A 16,614-nucleotide genomic window follows, 5' to 3' on the forward strand; every position below is an offset into this window, starting at 1 on the left:
TTACTTTTTTTAATTGGGTGGTATGTTAAAGTTAAGCCTTCCCCCCCCCCCCCGTGAAAATATCTTACCAAATTACAGGAAAAAATGTAAAGTAAAAGTTCGGAGGAAAACCCCCAATTAGGAAGACAGCGGGTCAGAGGTCCTGATGGTGGAAAGAGGAAAGATAACATAACTTAAAAATCCTTATCTGTCCTATAGGAAAAGCTGGTTGCTTATTATTTACTTCAAGTGCCCATTGTTTCATCACAGTACAACTTCAATAGGGAGGACTGAGCAGACGTTTTCCTCTGTATTTTAGCCCAGCACAGTCTGAAGAAAAAAAACCCACACCCAAAACCATAGTGTTTTATAAATAAAAGTTCGGAGGAAAACCAAACCCCCAACCCATTTTTAGGAAGACAGCGGGTCAGAGGTCCTGATGGTGGAAAGAATGCTTATAACATAACTTAAAAAACCTTATCTGTCCTATAGGAAAAGCTGGTTGCTTATTATTTACTTCAAGTGCCCATTGTTTCATCACAGTACAACTTCAATAGGGAGGACTGAGCAGACGTTTTCCTCTGTATTTTAGCCCAGCACAGTCTGAAGAAAAAAAACCCACACCCAAAACCATAGTGTTTTATAAACAGAGTATTAATAGTATTAAAACAATGCTGTATACAAAATCTACTTAATCAGTAAATATATTAGTGCTATGCTTCATGCTTAATTTTAGTGATGCATATTGATACTAAAGTATGCTTCAACAGATGGTCTCTGGTTGATGCACTTGTTTTGACACCTACGCAGTTGAATCACCTTTAGTATTTGGGATTTTTAATGTTCACTTGATTACTTCCATTAATGCTATCTTTCACTTCCAGTTACAAGATTGTGACGTTAGTGCCTGGACACAGGCATTGTTATTTCACTGTTTGTAGAATGCCTGGGATCTTGATGTGTGATTGCAACCTGTAAACATTGTCACGAGATAGTAGTAGTATTTTGTAGTATTTTCCCCCAGTGGGGGCTCCTAGAAAGATCCGTTCATTAAATACTCCATTCATTGGAGTCTGGAGTATGCGAAACCTCACCTAGAGAGTCTATATGCGCTAACTAGTAAGTTCTGGAAGCTTTGTGGGGAAGACTGACATAACCTGCTTCAACGAAAGAGAGTGATGCATCTGGGCAGAAAATTCAAGCTGTGTAATGAATGCTGAGATAGGCAACTTACCAGGAAGATGGGAAACCAAAATGGACTTTAGAGAACAGACTGTGGTAGCTGCATCTTTTTATTCAGACTAGTTTAAAAACATATATGCAAATAGCTTTTTCCAACCCAAACATTCACTGAATAGATTCTCCCTCAGAGGAGTCATTGTCTTCTAATACTGTTAGTTAACGCAGAATACAGAACAGTTGAGCAAAAGCTTTAGTGACTGGCAGGGGTGGTTGTTGTGAGTTAATTGCTCCACTGAAAGGGTATGAAACTGCCTTAATGAGACAATGTCCAAGATAGGCCAAGAGCAGCAAAGTCTGTTCTGTCGGAGCTGAATCTGTGCCATCTCATGTGCTGGAATCCTGCTGTTACACATTATTGAGCTTAATTCACTATTTCCTTACTGCTTAGAAGGAGAAGGACCGAGATGCTTTTTAAGAAGGCAGTCTCTGTTTCCCAGAGTTTCCCCCAAAGTCCTTGTCGGTGCACACCAAATGCACTGAAACTTCTAAAGGAAGTTTAGCTTGCTACTTGTGAGAGCTCCCTTCTTCTTGCTTTTCCTTGCTGATTCCTTAAACTCTGAATTGCTGCTTCTTTTTCTTTCCTCCCTCTTCTTTAATCCTTGCAGGAGGAGGAAAATCTTTAGGTTTTTTCAGCCTCCGCATGCTTCTTCCTGAAGAGTTGAACACTTAATGCTATGGCAGCTGCAGTTAAAAGGTTCCAACCAGAAGGTGGGCTTGGTGGTGACATTACTATTGAATTGTGGGGTTTTTTTCCAAGTGCCTTCTCCAACTCTGTGGGAGGCAAATGTCTAAGCTTGCAAACAAATCTATAGGGCCTATTTCTGCAACAGAGCTGAGGAAGACTAGGAAACAAAGTAAAAGTAGGCTTTCTACGGCAGTTGGTTGGAACATACTGCAATTCCAGTTTACCATAGCTGTCTGCTTATGTGAAGCATTGGAAAGTGAATTTTTACATAGTATTTTCTCTCAAATTCCTTTAGAACTGATTTGCCATTTCAGTTTCCATATTGTGTCAAAGCATTAGAGTCCACAGGGTATCAGAAGTGGTATGACAGCCTTATTTTTTTTTAAATAGTTCTCATTCTGGAAGTCTGAGACTTGTCTGAAACTTGGTAGTCAGAGAATTAAAAATAATCCCATATAACAAATTATAAACTTCAGACAACAGCATTATTATTATTATTAGGTATATCTCTGCAGGAAAGATGCTAAGAATTTTGTTCCTGTGATGTTAGTTACCTCTTTTTTTTCCTTCAGTCTGATTCCAAGCATTAAAATACGGTATTTTAGCATTTGCTGCACATCTAGTTGTTTCATTAAATTTATCCAGATTTTCTAGTTTGAGTTCTGTCTGGCAGCCTAGATCCTTAAGTTGTATCTCTTGCATGAAGAATTGCTTTTGAATGGCTTGTAAGTATTAAGTTCTTTGGCATAACTAGCAAGTGCAGTAATATGACAGCAGTGATACTACTTGTGCTAGAGTGTCTCTGTCAATGTGGATGGTTACCAGCAGAGAAAGAGCTGTCCTCTTTCAGATAATTTCTTCTCTATTGATGTAGCCACCCTAAACAAAAAAGCTCTTATCAAAGTCTGGGGCAGGTAGGTGGATAGAATTTTCATGTCAATAAATGTAGTTTTGTTGAAAGAGTATATAGTGTTGAGGACTGGGGACAAAGATTTATAGTTTCTGTCTGAATCACTGTAGTGAAGATTGCTAACTTCATTCTGAGGTTTTTGTTTGAAGAATATTGGCATTACAGGTGGAGAAAAAAAATCCCCAGATGTAGCTGCCATTCCAGCCATGCTCCAAAAACCCATCAGATTTAGACTGCTACTCCACTATGAAGTTGAATTGGGAAAGAGCATTTCCAGTATAAAACTATTTTATTCCAAGCTGCCATAGGTATTTCTTGGACCCGGAAAGGATGAGTGAGTGCCCTTTTGTCTCCTTTGTCCTCTAGTTCCTAGTCAAAGCAGGACTGCATGTGATTTGGGAACTTGAATGCCAAAGTTTCAAGCCTAGTGTGAAACAATTGTTATAAATCCCCTTAACACTCAGTTGTGTAACGGAAGCACTAACAGACTTTTAAACATACCGGGTTTGCAAGGTGCTGGTACAACGTTGGCTCTCAGTTGTGATGTGGTAACAAACACCGTGCAGTCATATATATGTACATACACGGTACTTACAGGAACACGACCCTTTTTCTAACGTGTGCCTGTAAAGGCTGCTTCAGATTGACTTCACAAATGAACAATAACTTTTGTATAATTTTAAACCTGGTTAGACTCTAAAATGCATAGCTTGAGAGCATGGAACTTAATAAACAATTTGTACTGCTATGGTAACAGAAATCAAGGTAATTCTCTCTGTATCCCCTGTTTGCATATACATGCTGCCTCTCCGTCTACCCTCTTTACATTGTGCTTCTTTTAAATCTCCTTAAGAACAACCTGGTTTTAGAGACAATATTTTTCACTATGTTGGTAAACATTGGTTTTCTTTCTTACTGTTGTCCTGTCAGCATGTGCCAGTGTTATTGGTGTAGCAGTCAAAGAATGCAGTCAACAGCTCATGGAATAGTTAAGGCTATTTTTCTTCCCAGCCTTAGTATCTCACATGACTTACTCAGAGCCTCTTGAAGTTGCAGTGGCAGCAAGTATGGTGTCAGAGAAACTTGCTAAGAGTTCTCAGTTCTTTGACCTTGAGCTTTCATCGGAATGGTCATTACTAGTTTATCTAAGCATATCTCCCCTGAAGTACAGGTGTCATTTTGGGTTTTTCAGGGTTTGTTTGGTCTCTCAGTCATCAGGCTCTGATATTCCCTTTCCTCTCTCCTCATTTTCTTGCACTTCATCCAGCATTTGAAGAGTTTGCAGTATCACTTGTGAAACAGGAAATGACCAACATGCCCCGTGGTGTGTATCATTCTGCCTTGAGAGGAGGGACCACACGCTCAGACCAGGGGAAGACCGTGGCAGGTGTTCCAAACTTCTTGCTGAAAATGTATGAGAGGAACAAACAACCAGGCATGACGCCAGGCCTTGCAGGTAAGCTGTCGCTTTCTTGAAGTTAGACAAGTATACATGCTTTGACCCGAAGATTTCTATGAATCTGAGAGTGAATCACTTTAAGAAACAATCATGTCTTACGCCACTTGCATATGCTTACATATACTTTTAAATTGTTGGCTTTATTAAGTTAACTTTGCTTTGGGTTCTCCACTGATTTATGCAAGACTTCTGAACTATTAGCATGAGTATTGGTATTGACCTTTCTTTTCCCCTTCCCTCCCTCTTTAAGCTGGCATGTTGTTATGTTACGACCTTCCAGTCCATATGGGCAAGGATGGCAAGCCTATTAATCGATTTCTGGCCAGCAGGGGACGCAATTTCCAGCAAATGTTGGTAGCCCTCATTCATGAGGTAAGTTGCTGGCTTTTCTTCCCTTTTCAGAAGTAGTATGCTTCCTTCCCTGCCTTACTACCTCATTTCTTTATGCTAATTAGGAATTAGTATCAGCTAGCAATGGCATGTATTAGTATCACAATTAACTAAAGTTGCTGTGAGGGACAATAGCTTGAATTGAACATGTAAATACTTTTTAAGTGTTCACTCCTGAAATACCTCTTGTGAAAATCAGTAGAACAAACAGAAGCTGACCTTTGCCTTCATCTGCCTTGCAGGCTACTATACCTGCCTTACACCTGCCGTGTGTAACTAGTTGTAGGTGAATAGCAGGTCTGAACAATGATGGGACTCTGTTGGGAAATGACATCTACACCTTGCTAAGACTTGCTATTTTATTCTCTCTTGAATGTTTCAGCTCCCTGACCTGTTAGGCTTACGCCGCTGAAACCACGCAGTTACCTTTGGTGTGGTTTTGGGAAAAGGGCATGAAATAACCCCCCCACTTAATCATTACAGAAAATGAAGTGCTTGAAACAAAATCTTTCAGAGAGTTTAGAATTACGCCACTTTTATGGTTGATAGGAAAGTTGATCTTTGAAAATTTTGGAGAGCAGTAAAACAAAGTAAGTAGTTAAACTGGATCTAGGGAAGTAAGTGTTTCTTTCCCAATTTTATGCCAATGAGAGCAGTTACTAACACAAGTGGAAGTGTATTAATGTCTTTAAATATTCATAAAATAATTCTGTTAATACGATCGTTTTGCATTGCTGCAGAGGTTAATGACATGCATCTGAGGGTGAAGTTTCTGCTCACAGGCCATGAATAAGAATGTATGAATTATATCAGTCTGATATGAGCAAGAGAGCATAGATGATGATTAAAAAAAAACTTCTATAAAATTTAGATTGAGTCTTAGGTAGTATGTCCAGAAATGAAAGCAATGTATGAATGTCTGGATATTATAAAGATTTTTTTTTTCTTTCCCACCCCACAGCAATACCAGTTCCTGCTCTAATTTTCCAGGATAGAAAAGCTTAAATGGTTTCATTACTCCTCCTTTCTGTCACATGTACAGGCAATTCGGTGCTATTAAAGATAATTTGATTATATGCTGTTTTGCACAGAGGAGCCTTTTCTTCAGAGCACAGGATGGATCCTGCGTTGACAGTGAACCAGAACTGTGTAGTAAAAGGAAATGTTTTATCTAACACTCATACTGTACTTGTTGCAGAAGTTGGAAGAGGTAGAATGAATGAGATATGGGTTGCAGGTGGGAGCGTGTCTGGGTCCTGGTTTTGGTTTGTGACTGACATCCAACAGACATGGAGCCTACCTGCTGCAAAATTCCTTTGTGATGCTAATAAAATCACTGACACGAAACACCTTCTGTTATGAAATAAATATAGCACAGGTTTTGAGTGGGAAGGTTGCGTGCACAGGGTTTGGAGAGTTTTCTGTTTACAAACTGAAAGCTTGACACAGAACACAGGTGTCTGCAGTGGAAAATGCATGGGGGCTACATGCTGATCCTGTGATGCAACTGCATGGCTCCCTCCTGGCTTTGCTCTCAGGTCCTGCTCCCTGCTTGTTCACACTGAATTTGTACTGGTTCACTCCCTCGGTCTCTTTGGAGCAAACAAACTAGTTCCCTCTCTAGCAAACCTGTTTGCAGCATAGTTTGCCCAAAGTTTCCAGTCAAGTGATGTGAATGTGTACCATGCTGGAATTGGCTGCTTCTACCTAGTGCAGTCTTCCAGCTCTGTACCATCTCTCAAACACCTCCACGTGTTTTATACACATAAAATTTTTACCTGTCATACAACATCATATCATTTTGGTCCTTCTGAACTGAAAAGCCACAAAAAGTGACAATCGTGTCTTGTGGCCACAGAGACACCATGTGGATCCCAGTAGAAGTTAGGCCAAGTGGTACAAGGATGGAAGCCAGTCTGCACCAGTTGGACTGGGGTATTGAAATCCCTCCCTGGTGCTGTGTTATGAAGGCAGTGTCAACAGGGTTATGAAGTACTTCAGATGGCAAGTTCTTCTCTCAAACTAGTAAAAAAAACCAAAAAAAAAAAAAACCACCCTTAAACACAGATCTCAAGGTATCTAGTTATCTAATCAAATTTAATAGATATTTTCCATCTTGACACATTTACTGCTAAAGAATGAAAGCAGAAACTGATAAACACAGATCTCAAGGTATCTAATCATGTATGCAAATTTAATAGATATTTTCCATCTTGACACATTTACTGCTAAAGAATGAAAGCAGAAACTGAAGATAATACCCCTCATCATCACAGGAGTGTGCAAGTAAATTAATGAATGTGTTCTAACTACTTGGATGCTCCAGTGGAGAGCACCAGGGGAAGTCCACAAGGATATTGCAAACTATGTCAGAGGAGCAGATTTAGAGTAACGAGTTATGAATGAGGCGTGGGCTTGCATAGCATCCGGAAAGAAAAGCTCTGCCTTCTATGTAGTTGCTTCATTCCGTGGGACCTGGGTTCAGTGCCAGAGGTTCTGGACAAAAACTTATTTAAATATATTATAATAAAAGGCATGTATTAAAGTGTTACATAAGCCAAATTACAGAGGGATAAAGATCAGTTCTAAACTGCTATGTTGTAAATACTCACCTGTTACCCTACTAAAGCACCAAATACAATCTCTGGTAAAAAAATTAAATTATTTATTTGTGTGTACTAGTGTTTATAACATCCAGCAGCACATCAAAAATTAACTTTTCTTGTGCTAACAAGCTACCTTCATAGAAACAGAATCTTAAAATGGTTTGCTTGACAAAGTGTGTTTTGGTGTTTTGTTTTGTTTTTTTAATTGAATGTGGTGAACTGGATGGAGTTAATGAATACATAGCAATGACTGGAGACAGAAATATTTTATTAAGTATCTCAGTATTTTATGAAGTCAATTAATTCAAGGTGGAGTAAAACTAAAAAGAAATCCAAGTATGTTTGAAATATAAACCCAAACACAAAACATCTGCAGACAATCCTAACTGCACCCTTTTAGTGAAAATTCACAATAACTGTAAAATTTTGATCAAAATATATCAGTATTTCTGTTCTCAGCTTACACTGCTTTAAAGGACAAAACAGCTTTTTCTTGCCTTTTTCTCCTTTGTACATAGAGACAGTTGGAGTTAGGGTTGTCAGGAAAAAGGTATTTGGGCCTTTGGCTGGAAGAAAAGTGAGTCCCTGGGCTCATTGGACTGAATTTCATGCCATAGTGTTTGTTTAGTCCTCAGTGCTCTTCTGGAGAGCAGAGTTTAACAGTAAAAACAGGGAGCTTAAGCTATAAAGCTATCAAATATCAGTATTGGTCTAAGAAAATTGAGTTAGTAGGACCTAGGCTCATGTTTTCCCTACAGTGGCTCTAGGAATTAACGTGTTTTTGCAGTCATTGCTTCAGAGTTCAACACAGCACATTAAGCTGGTTTTTTAGGGGGTTTAAATTACCAGAATGACACTTCTTTACTACTGCTTTGATTCCTTTTTATTTTGGTTTTTTTTTTTAACTCTTATAGTGACTTTTTAAGTAAAGAAAGAAGCGTTTCGTTAAAAAGAAGACTTAAAGTTGCCTTTGAAGCATTGCAGTCAGCATAAAGCTCAGAAAACTGTGAGGTGGATGTAAACACCAAGACATTACAATTAATTGAGAGATAGCAAGCATCCGTTTATTTTGTCTCTAACAATCCCCAGCAGCTGTCACTTCCTTAGTTAGGAATTAGCAGTCATCAATATAATTGCCATACTGGGGTGATAACATTTTTATCTCTTCAGTGATTTGATCTATGCTCACATCTGTAGAATATGAACCTACAGGTTGCATATCTGTCTATCTGCGTATGCTTATTTGCCATTATTACACTTAGTTTTTTGAAAACTGGGGCATGGCGTGGGTCTTGAGGCAACCAGTTTCATTTTTGTGAGGTTCTTTATGTGTAAAAGTGCAATGCCTGAGATTCTGCTACCACAAAAACTGAGTTACATGAGGTTTGTATGCAGAGGAAAGAATTTTTTCTTGTATGTTTAAAAGTCTATACAGCATTCAAATAACAAATAGCTGGGTTTAGCTGCCATTCAAATCTAACAGTAACAACAACAGTAAAAAGGTAATTTACTGTTAAACCTTAATGGGCCAGACTTATTCTACCTCCTAGGTGCTAGTCTAGCTGAGGGATTGGATGCAGCTGTAATACCTGTCAGCAGGATCAGATTAAGATGCAGAAGGGGTTTTTTTTTTTGTTATTTGAACTGGCATCTCATGGGAGGCAGAACATATGTTCCATAAACAATGGCGCATTTGAAGTGCTGTATTGCTCTTTACTGGTCACTGGTGACTTGAAAGAGGAAGATCATCTTTCACCCAAAAATGGGGTTGTGCTGTTTGATTATTAAACAGAGCTTGTTAACCTCTCTTGGAGAGGACATGTAAATTACTGTAGTCACAGTGGTCAGAAGCCACATAGACCATGGGTTTTCTTTGTTTTCTCTACAGCTGCCTGGATCACACTGTACAAGAAGTCCCTGAGGTTTGTTACAGTCACCTGGGCTAGATTAGCTAATAATTACCTGTGACTGTGTCAGTTTTTGGAACAATTCTTCCTAGGAGTTTATAGGAATAATCTCTTACCACTTACCACTCCCTTACCAGAGATACCACTTCTCTCTGTTGTGAAAATGAATGAGGATGAATAGTCACATATGTTCACGTCATGTACCTTATGTTTTGATGGTTCTGTAAATGCATGTTTTGGGTTTAAGTTATTAGGCTTTCAGCTAGCTACCCATGTTTTCTTTCTTTGGTGGAGGTGAAGGGAACAGTTCATGCTACATGTGAAAAGCACAGAGGCAGCCTGCTTTTGGCATACAGATGTAGTAAATGGTGGCTTTGACAGTCTGAATCGGTGCAGTGTTTTTAAAACAAAGGAGGATGGTCTTGCCTTTGCATGTTTCTCAATATTCAAGTGCTTTCTTTGTGTTGGAAATAGCACAGTTATTTTGCCCTAATAATTAGTAATATTTACAGGCACAATTGCTAAGTTGGGTGCCAGTGGTGAGTTGTACAGTATTAAATACTGCTCTACAAATAATAATCATGTTAGGCACTCTGTATACTCACGGAAGAAGCATTCCCTGCTTCTCTTTTAAGTGTGTTCATTAGATGTGCTGTGATGACATGCATCTTTGAGCACTAAAGTGGAAAATTCCTTCTGTACATTTCTTTCCTGGTTTGATTTTGATGTAATCAAGAGATTCAAGGGCTTATTCAAACCTTGTACGTGAAGTACCTTAAGATGATGATTGGATTTTCTGGAACAGAATTCGCTGTAGTGTGTTCTTCTGTGCCTAGGTATTTCAATGGATGTAGTTCAGATTATGAACTACTTTGTGCTGATTTCCCGTACTGAATTTACTGAATGTATCTCCTCCAGTGATGAAACAGTATTCAGGAAGTAAGTTTATTGACAGATTTTTGCTTTTCTCCTCCTCAGTCTAATGTGCTTTGGAGAAAGACAGACTTTTTTTTTTCCTTCACAGAGGAATGCTGGGGGGAGGATTTGGAAGTGTATGCATGCAAGTATGTTAAAAAGAGCCTCTAAGCAAAATTTGAGATGAGAAGAGATGCTACTTCACTATTTCATTGATATGGATATGTAATGCTAGCCGTATTAATGAAATCACTGAGGCTGCATTTTATATGCACCATATGTGAGACGGGCATTTAAATACATGCCTAAACATTTCACTGATATATGGGTATTGCCTAAAACACGTTTTCACAGCCACACATTTGTTAGAGATGAACTGAATTTAGGGACCACGTGAGTTGGCAGGGCTATCAAGGTGGAAACCTGTTGTACTTAGTAAAAGAACTTACTGGGATTCCCAGTCTCCCTGCTCTACAGCAGATTTTAAGACGGGCCATAAATATTAATGATATCATAGTTTCTAGGTTCTTTAAACAGTATTATCTCAATTAGATACGCAGGGAATGATAGAAACATGCTTAATTTCACTGTTCCCTAAATTTGTTTTGTGTGCCCTCTGCTGGCTATGTATCAGTGCAAAACAAATAAGCGATATACAAAGATCTGTGGCAGCACAAAGGCACCAGTGCTGAAAGAAAGCTCATCCAGATCTTACCATGATGTTTGATTTTTATTGGGAGTGCACTGGAGAGGGGAAATGAGCTTCTCAGTTTCAATTCTCAAATGAAATGATTTTATTGGAAATTACTTTCCAGTCTTGCAGAAGCATGCAAAACTTGTGCCATGTGTGTTCGGAAGCATTGAAGTACAAGAGTAGTATCTCCTGTGGTTTGCCAGCATTCCCTGTCTTGGATTTTGGCCAACACAGTCTATGCTTGTGTCTTTTCAGGGAGACATGTCCTTCTTAAGCATCAATCAATAGGCTCAGATTACTAGCTCCTAGCTTATGCTGTGTCTTGTTGCCTCAGATGTCAGGCTGGAGCTCTTCCTTGACAACTACTTGGCAGCCTGGTCTGGCTATGCTGCCTCCTACAAACATCCCAGGACCAGTGTGGCGGTGTTTCACAACCGCTTGTCGTTGGTTCAGAAGTCCCTTGAGCCTCTTTCCCTGTGCCTCCCACCCACCCAATTTCTTTTTACACATAAATTGCACACTCAAAAGAATCTGAACGTCACTTATTGTCATCTTTGTCTATGCTTGCTAGTATTAGTTAACCAGTGCTTAATGTAGTTGTTGTTGTTATTGTGTATCCAGTGATAGAGGAGAAGTAAGGACTGCTGGTTTCCTGTACTGAAATAGCGGGTATCAGCACTGCTTATGTGATAATCTTCAGCACTATGTCCAACCATTTCCAGTCGTAGATGAATTTACTTGAGTGTTCTCTGTTACGTGAAGATGTTCTATTCCCTCTTGTCTTCCTTTCATTCCACATATTTGCAAAATGTTTACTGCCATGAAGAAAGTTAGTTAATCAAAAGCTGCTCAGCAGTTCTGCTGGTCATCAAGCACATCTGCAAATTTTAGATAAGATGTGCAAGGTACTAATAATACGTTCCTGATTAGACCATGTTGTCTAGTTGCTTTAAATGCAACAATACACCTAAAGCTTTATATTTCCTGTATGAGCACCTGAAGTGTTTTGAAGGCCTGTTTTTGCTCTGGTGCACAAGTGTGGATTACATGGTGAACTTCATAGATCACCATGAGACCAGACAAATCTAAATGCACAAGTCTAAAATAGTTTCAGAGTAGAGGCAAAGGGGAAGACTGGAGTTGCTGCAGATGCCTCAGGGACCTAAGGCAAACAATTCTGACTGGAGCCTTGACTGCTCATCAACTTGGAGGAATTGATGAGTAGAGATGAGAGGGTATGTGAATAAAATTTTGGCTAAAAAGGAAGGACTAGTGTTACTGAGGCATTTAAGGATGAGGTTTCTTTTTTTCTGCGAGGCATATTTGTATTGGTTGTGGGGTAGAGTAGGTCATCTCTTTTGGTTGACTTTAAGATTGTATTTATTTGTATAGATGTATTAGTACTTACTCAAAACTGTTTTAAGTTTACCACTGGCGGTGGGCATGAGGCTTTAGCATGGTCCTTTGTTTTTTGTTATAAAATCCATGTAAAGAAAGAATATTGACTGCTTCATGTAGATCATGAGGGGCATAAAATAAGGAGATGAAGCAGGAAGACTTAGGAAGATAATTAACAGACAAGGGGAGTTCAATTGATTATCTTGGCCAGTAGAGCACATGATGGAGAAAGGAAGCTTTTGCATACCTCGAGGCATGGAGTGTTTTACATGGTAACAGCGACTAGTCTCTGTAATAAAATAAAATAGGAGGAATAAAAAGGAAGAATAATAACCTTCTGGGATTAAGCTTGGCAAGATTAGTTACTCTAGGTGGGCTTTGCACAATTTTTGATCACAGCTCACAGGGTTTTTCCATAACTCAGGGAGCCTGGCATGTTCTTTTAATTTAGAATAGAAAGTGTAGGCCTTAAACAGCAGATACTGAGATATATCCCATCTTGCCTTAACCTGATGTGTTTGCCTTTCCTTTATTAAAAACTGATTACCCTGGAAACTGCTGAGATTAAATAACTTATTTCCAGTGGAGTCCAAATGGCTGTGATGACATTTTCATCTTTTTGGTAGAGGCAGACAGTAGAAATAATTGGACAGTAGCAAGAGAAATCAATTCTGTATGCCCACAGTGGAATATGATGGGATATAACAATGCACACCCATCATTTTAATTACGGAGCTTATATTGTTTGTGGGTCTGTAAACACAGCAGTTTAAAAGGAGAGGACACCTCAACTCCTGTCTTACTTTAATAAAATGTTGCTGCAATTAAGACAGTCATGGAGAGAGGGAAATAGAGACTCTTCTGATTAGTTGTGATACACATTTTTTGTTAATTAATATATTTTGATTTATAGATTGCATAACATACAGATTGTCGGGAGAGAGGTGCATATATCCTGCAGGACTCTAATGCCTGGAAGAACTTTCTTGGTGACCTTGAATTTGTGACCCATTCTGTTTACTTACCCCTGTAATTCGTTAAGCTACCAAGGGCTAGAAAATTGCTTGTCACTGAGATCGCTTGACTTCATTTTTGTTTTTCAACATGCCTTGAAAAAGTCTTTGAGTCAGTTTGCTGTAGTGCTTACTGAAAAGAACGACCTTGGGCTCCTGAGGAAAATGTGTGCACATACATCAGATTGTGTAGTTGACTGTTTGAGTTATTCTTTTGTTGTGAAGTTGAGGCTGGCATACCTGTGTAACATTTGGAGGCAGGCAGGGAGAGCTGTTGCGTATTTCTTTAAACTATCTTTGAGGTGGTGTTGTTTTCCTCCTGTTAGGTCTATACTGGTGCTTCCTAGAAAGAAACTTTGTGATTCCTTTCTTTTTTCAACAATTCTTTTTCTTAAAGGAAGTTTAAACTATGTACTTGAACATAGTTATATATACCCTGGTCATGGATACTAACTCCTTTTGAATAATCTCGCCTGTGTTTAGATAGTCATCTACTTGTATTTATTTTAAGTGTCTGTTTAAAGCTTTTAGAAGCACCTAAGATTTACGAAAACTGTGATAAACATAAACTACACTAACATCTTTGTTACGTACTTATTTTTGTCTACCAGTGCTATTAAGTGTTGTGCTTATTGCCACATATAATTCCACTGCGCTCTCTGGGATCAATTATCTATTGAATTACCTGGAGCAACCAATTTTGTCTGGCCTGGGTAACGAAGTTGAAAGCAATTGGTGTGGGTAAAACCAGAAAGGAGAACAAAGTACATTATCATTTTAGTTTCCTACAGCCATGTGTAATGTCCTCTGGGTGTGAGCAAATGATTGCAAATCACAGGTTGGAGAACATACATTCTGCATATATTAGGCTTAATGTAACCACTTCTGCCGTTTCTGGTGTGTTGCACAGGTTAACATTCAACCTTCTGAATGGCACCGCTCTATCCTGCTGCCACAGTCCTGGTTAGGATTTATGAGTCGAACCTACAGTGCAGTCCTGCAGGTAATCTCGAGGTACATAATATTGTGCACATTAATGCTTATTCAAGTGGTATGACTTTTATTTTACCAGCAAGAGCATCCATGCAAGTTACAATAATTTAAAAATGAAGCTTGAGGTGTTTAATAATACAACTTACGAAAAGGAAAAAAAAAAGTCTTCAGTTAATGGCAGCACAATCTTTCTGTAATAACAGGATCACAAAGGAGACAGAAGCTATCTATTCATTAAATAGAACTTCTCTTAATCAGCATGTAATGCTGTCACACTGTGAGAGACGCGTCTTTTGATTTTTGCAGCCTGTCTAATGATTAGGAAATATCTTAACCTCTCTTTCATTAGGCTAGCTGACATGATATCTAAAGCAATGTAGTGTCACTTGTTTTTTCAACAGGAAAATGATCTAAAAAACTTTTAACAAATAGCTGCCTTCTAGAAGGCTCTCGTTGTGCTAGTAGAAGGGCTTATTTGTTTGTATTTCCAGGCCACATCAGCTGTTTTCAGTGTGAGCAGCTCAGGTTGCTGAGTGAATTCTAGAAGCTTTGACTGTTCCTTGTTTTGCTGTGTAGCAAAACATATGCTTCTCTAACATTTTCAAAACAAATTTTATCTTGGCCATCAACAAAATATCAGCTTCTAAGCCAAGCCAGCCCCATTACAAAGCAGGCAGCAGCCATTCAAATTGTAATTTTAGGTCATAACTATAGAGGGGGCCATTGTTGCTTGCATTTAATTACTTTCCTATTTTGCTTCTCCTCTGAGGCAAGATTTCATGAGAAGCTTGGCATTTACCAGACTTGTTTCTGAAAGCCTCTCTGGGATTTCATGCCATTTTACAGGGCAGTAGAGCCTATTTTTGTTGCTTCTGAAGTCCCTCACTGGAGACCTAGTATCTTTACTTACTCCTTATGCTTCTATAGTACATTTCATCTTGAGGTGGCCAAAAGAGACTGCAGTATAAGATGAGTAGTCTGGAGAGTACATAATTCAGTATTTCTGAACAGCTAGTAGAGTAATCATTTCTACAGTTTTGGAGGAAGACGTTCATAGAGTCCAGTTCACCAAAACACTTGTCTGAGGATATTTTTCCCCTTTGGGCACCTGAAAGTCCTTTTGTCTTTTATTATGTCTATTCACATGCTTAAGCACTTCTGCCAATTTGTGCATTCAGCATATTTTTGAGATTGAAATCAACATCATCATGATGATCCTACAGGTCTTGATTTAGTACAGAACTTAAGCCAATGTTTAAGTGTTTGGGGAAATTGCAATAGGTTTTTGCATAGTTTTTATGCAGCCTTCTCTTTATTGTGTTGTATATGCTCCTTTAATGTCTGTGGAGAGTCACCTTTTGAGTGATATCTGGATTTACAGGATGGACTCTCTTGTATTCTTAGTTTTTTATGCACATCCAAACTACAAGTGTTCCATACCTGAAAAACACAGCTTACGTGCCTGTATTTTTCACTTAAGGCTTAATAACCTGCTAAGGAGCTGTAACTGACAACCTGAACAAGCTGAGATGTAGTTGTTTCACGGTTGGAGACTAAACATTAAAGCAAAGCTGCTTAATATGTTTAGATAACAATTGTTAGAGGCCAGAATCCATATCAACTCCTTTAAGGTACAGAAGGAACTGTGGTAGGAGGTTACAGGGAGGTTGGGGTCATAGAAAGGAAAAGGATGAGGAATTCTGCTTTAAGTAGTGAATCTAGAAAGTGATGTTTTGCTGTTAGAATCCATTTTAACTAGCAGGCTTCTAAATCTCATTCCCTGCTTGTTGTACCCTTTCCCAATGGAACTTTTCTCTTTGCGTGGACTAGGAAAGATGTCTCAGTATCCGTGGCCATTTGTAGCATCTGCAGCTTGTTTTCCTCACTCAGAATAAAAAATATGACTTCTTTTACTTAATACTTTGTGTATTACAGTGGGATCCCATATGAAAAGCAGTAAAGTTCACTTATGAAGTAGCCCTCAAGTGAAAGGCTACATTCATTACCTAAGTGTTCTCTGAAGAAATCTCATGATGATTTGCCATGTAAGATCCACTTCTGACTTATTTTGTAATTCTGCAGGGGAGGCAGGCAGAGCTGGAGATGCAGTTAAAACATGGAAAAGAGGATCCTGAAGAGGTGCATTACAAACAATTCACAGCCTGGCTCTGGTAAGGAAGTGCCTGTCTGCTCCTGATCACTTGTAATGGCAAGTGAGGGGGCAGAGGAGGGCAAGACTTCAATGCCTTTAGTTTTGCAAGTTTAAAGACTGTATGAGCACTAATGAAAAAAAAAAACAAACCACCAGATACAATGATGAAGGCGGAGGGGAGGAAGGGGTCACGGGAAGAAGGAGACTACTGGGTAATTGTCTGTAAGGATTCCCATATGCATGGGTTCACAGGTACCTTCCCCTCTACAGT

General features: G+C 39.0%; 1 protein-coding gene across 1 annotated transcript in view; it reads left to right on the forward strand.

Moving 5' to 3' along the window:
* Window positions 1-16,614, forward strand: part of FOCAD (focadhesin) — a 121,917-nt gene that overhangs the window by 69,555 nt on the left and 35,748 nt on the right. Inside the window, exons 20-23 of the mRNA XM_009274297.2 lie at window positions 4,084-4,272; window positions 4,526-4,647; window positions 14,109-14,201; window positions 16,274-16,362. Of these exons, the coding sequence (XP_009272572.1) occupies window positions 4,084-4,272; window positions 4,526-4,647; window positions 14,109-14,201; window positions 16,274-16,362 (493 nt within the window). The remainder of the gene's footprint in view (window positions 1-4,083; window positions 4,273-4,525; window positions 4,648-14,108; window positions 14,202-16,273; window positions 16,363-16,614) is intronic.

The sequence above is a fragment of the Aptenodytes forsteri genome, unplaced genomic scaffold, assembly GCF_000699145.1.
Source record: "Aptenodytes forsteri isolate BGI_AS27 unplaced genomic scaffold, ASM69914v1 Scaffold46, whole genome shotgun sequence".
Lineage (NCBI taxonomy): Eukaryota > Metazoa > Chordata > Aves > Sphenisciformes > Spheniscidae > Aptenodytes > Aptenodytes forsteri.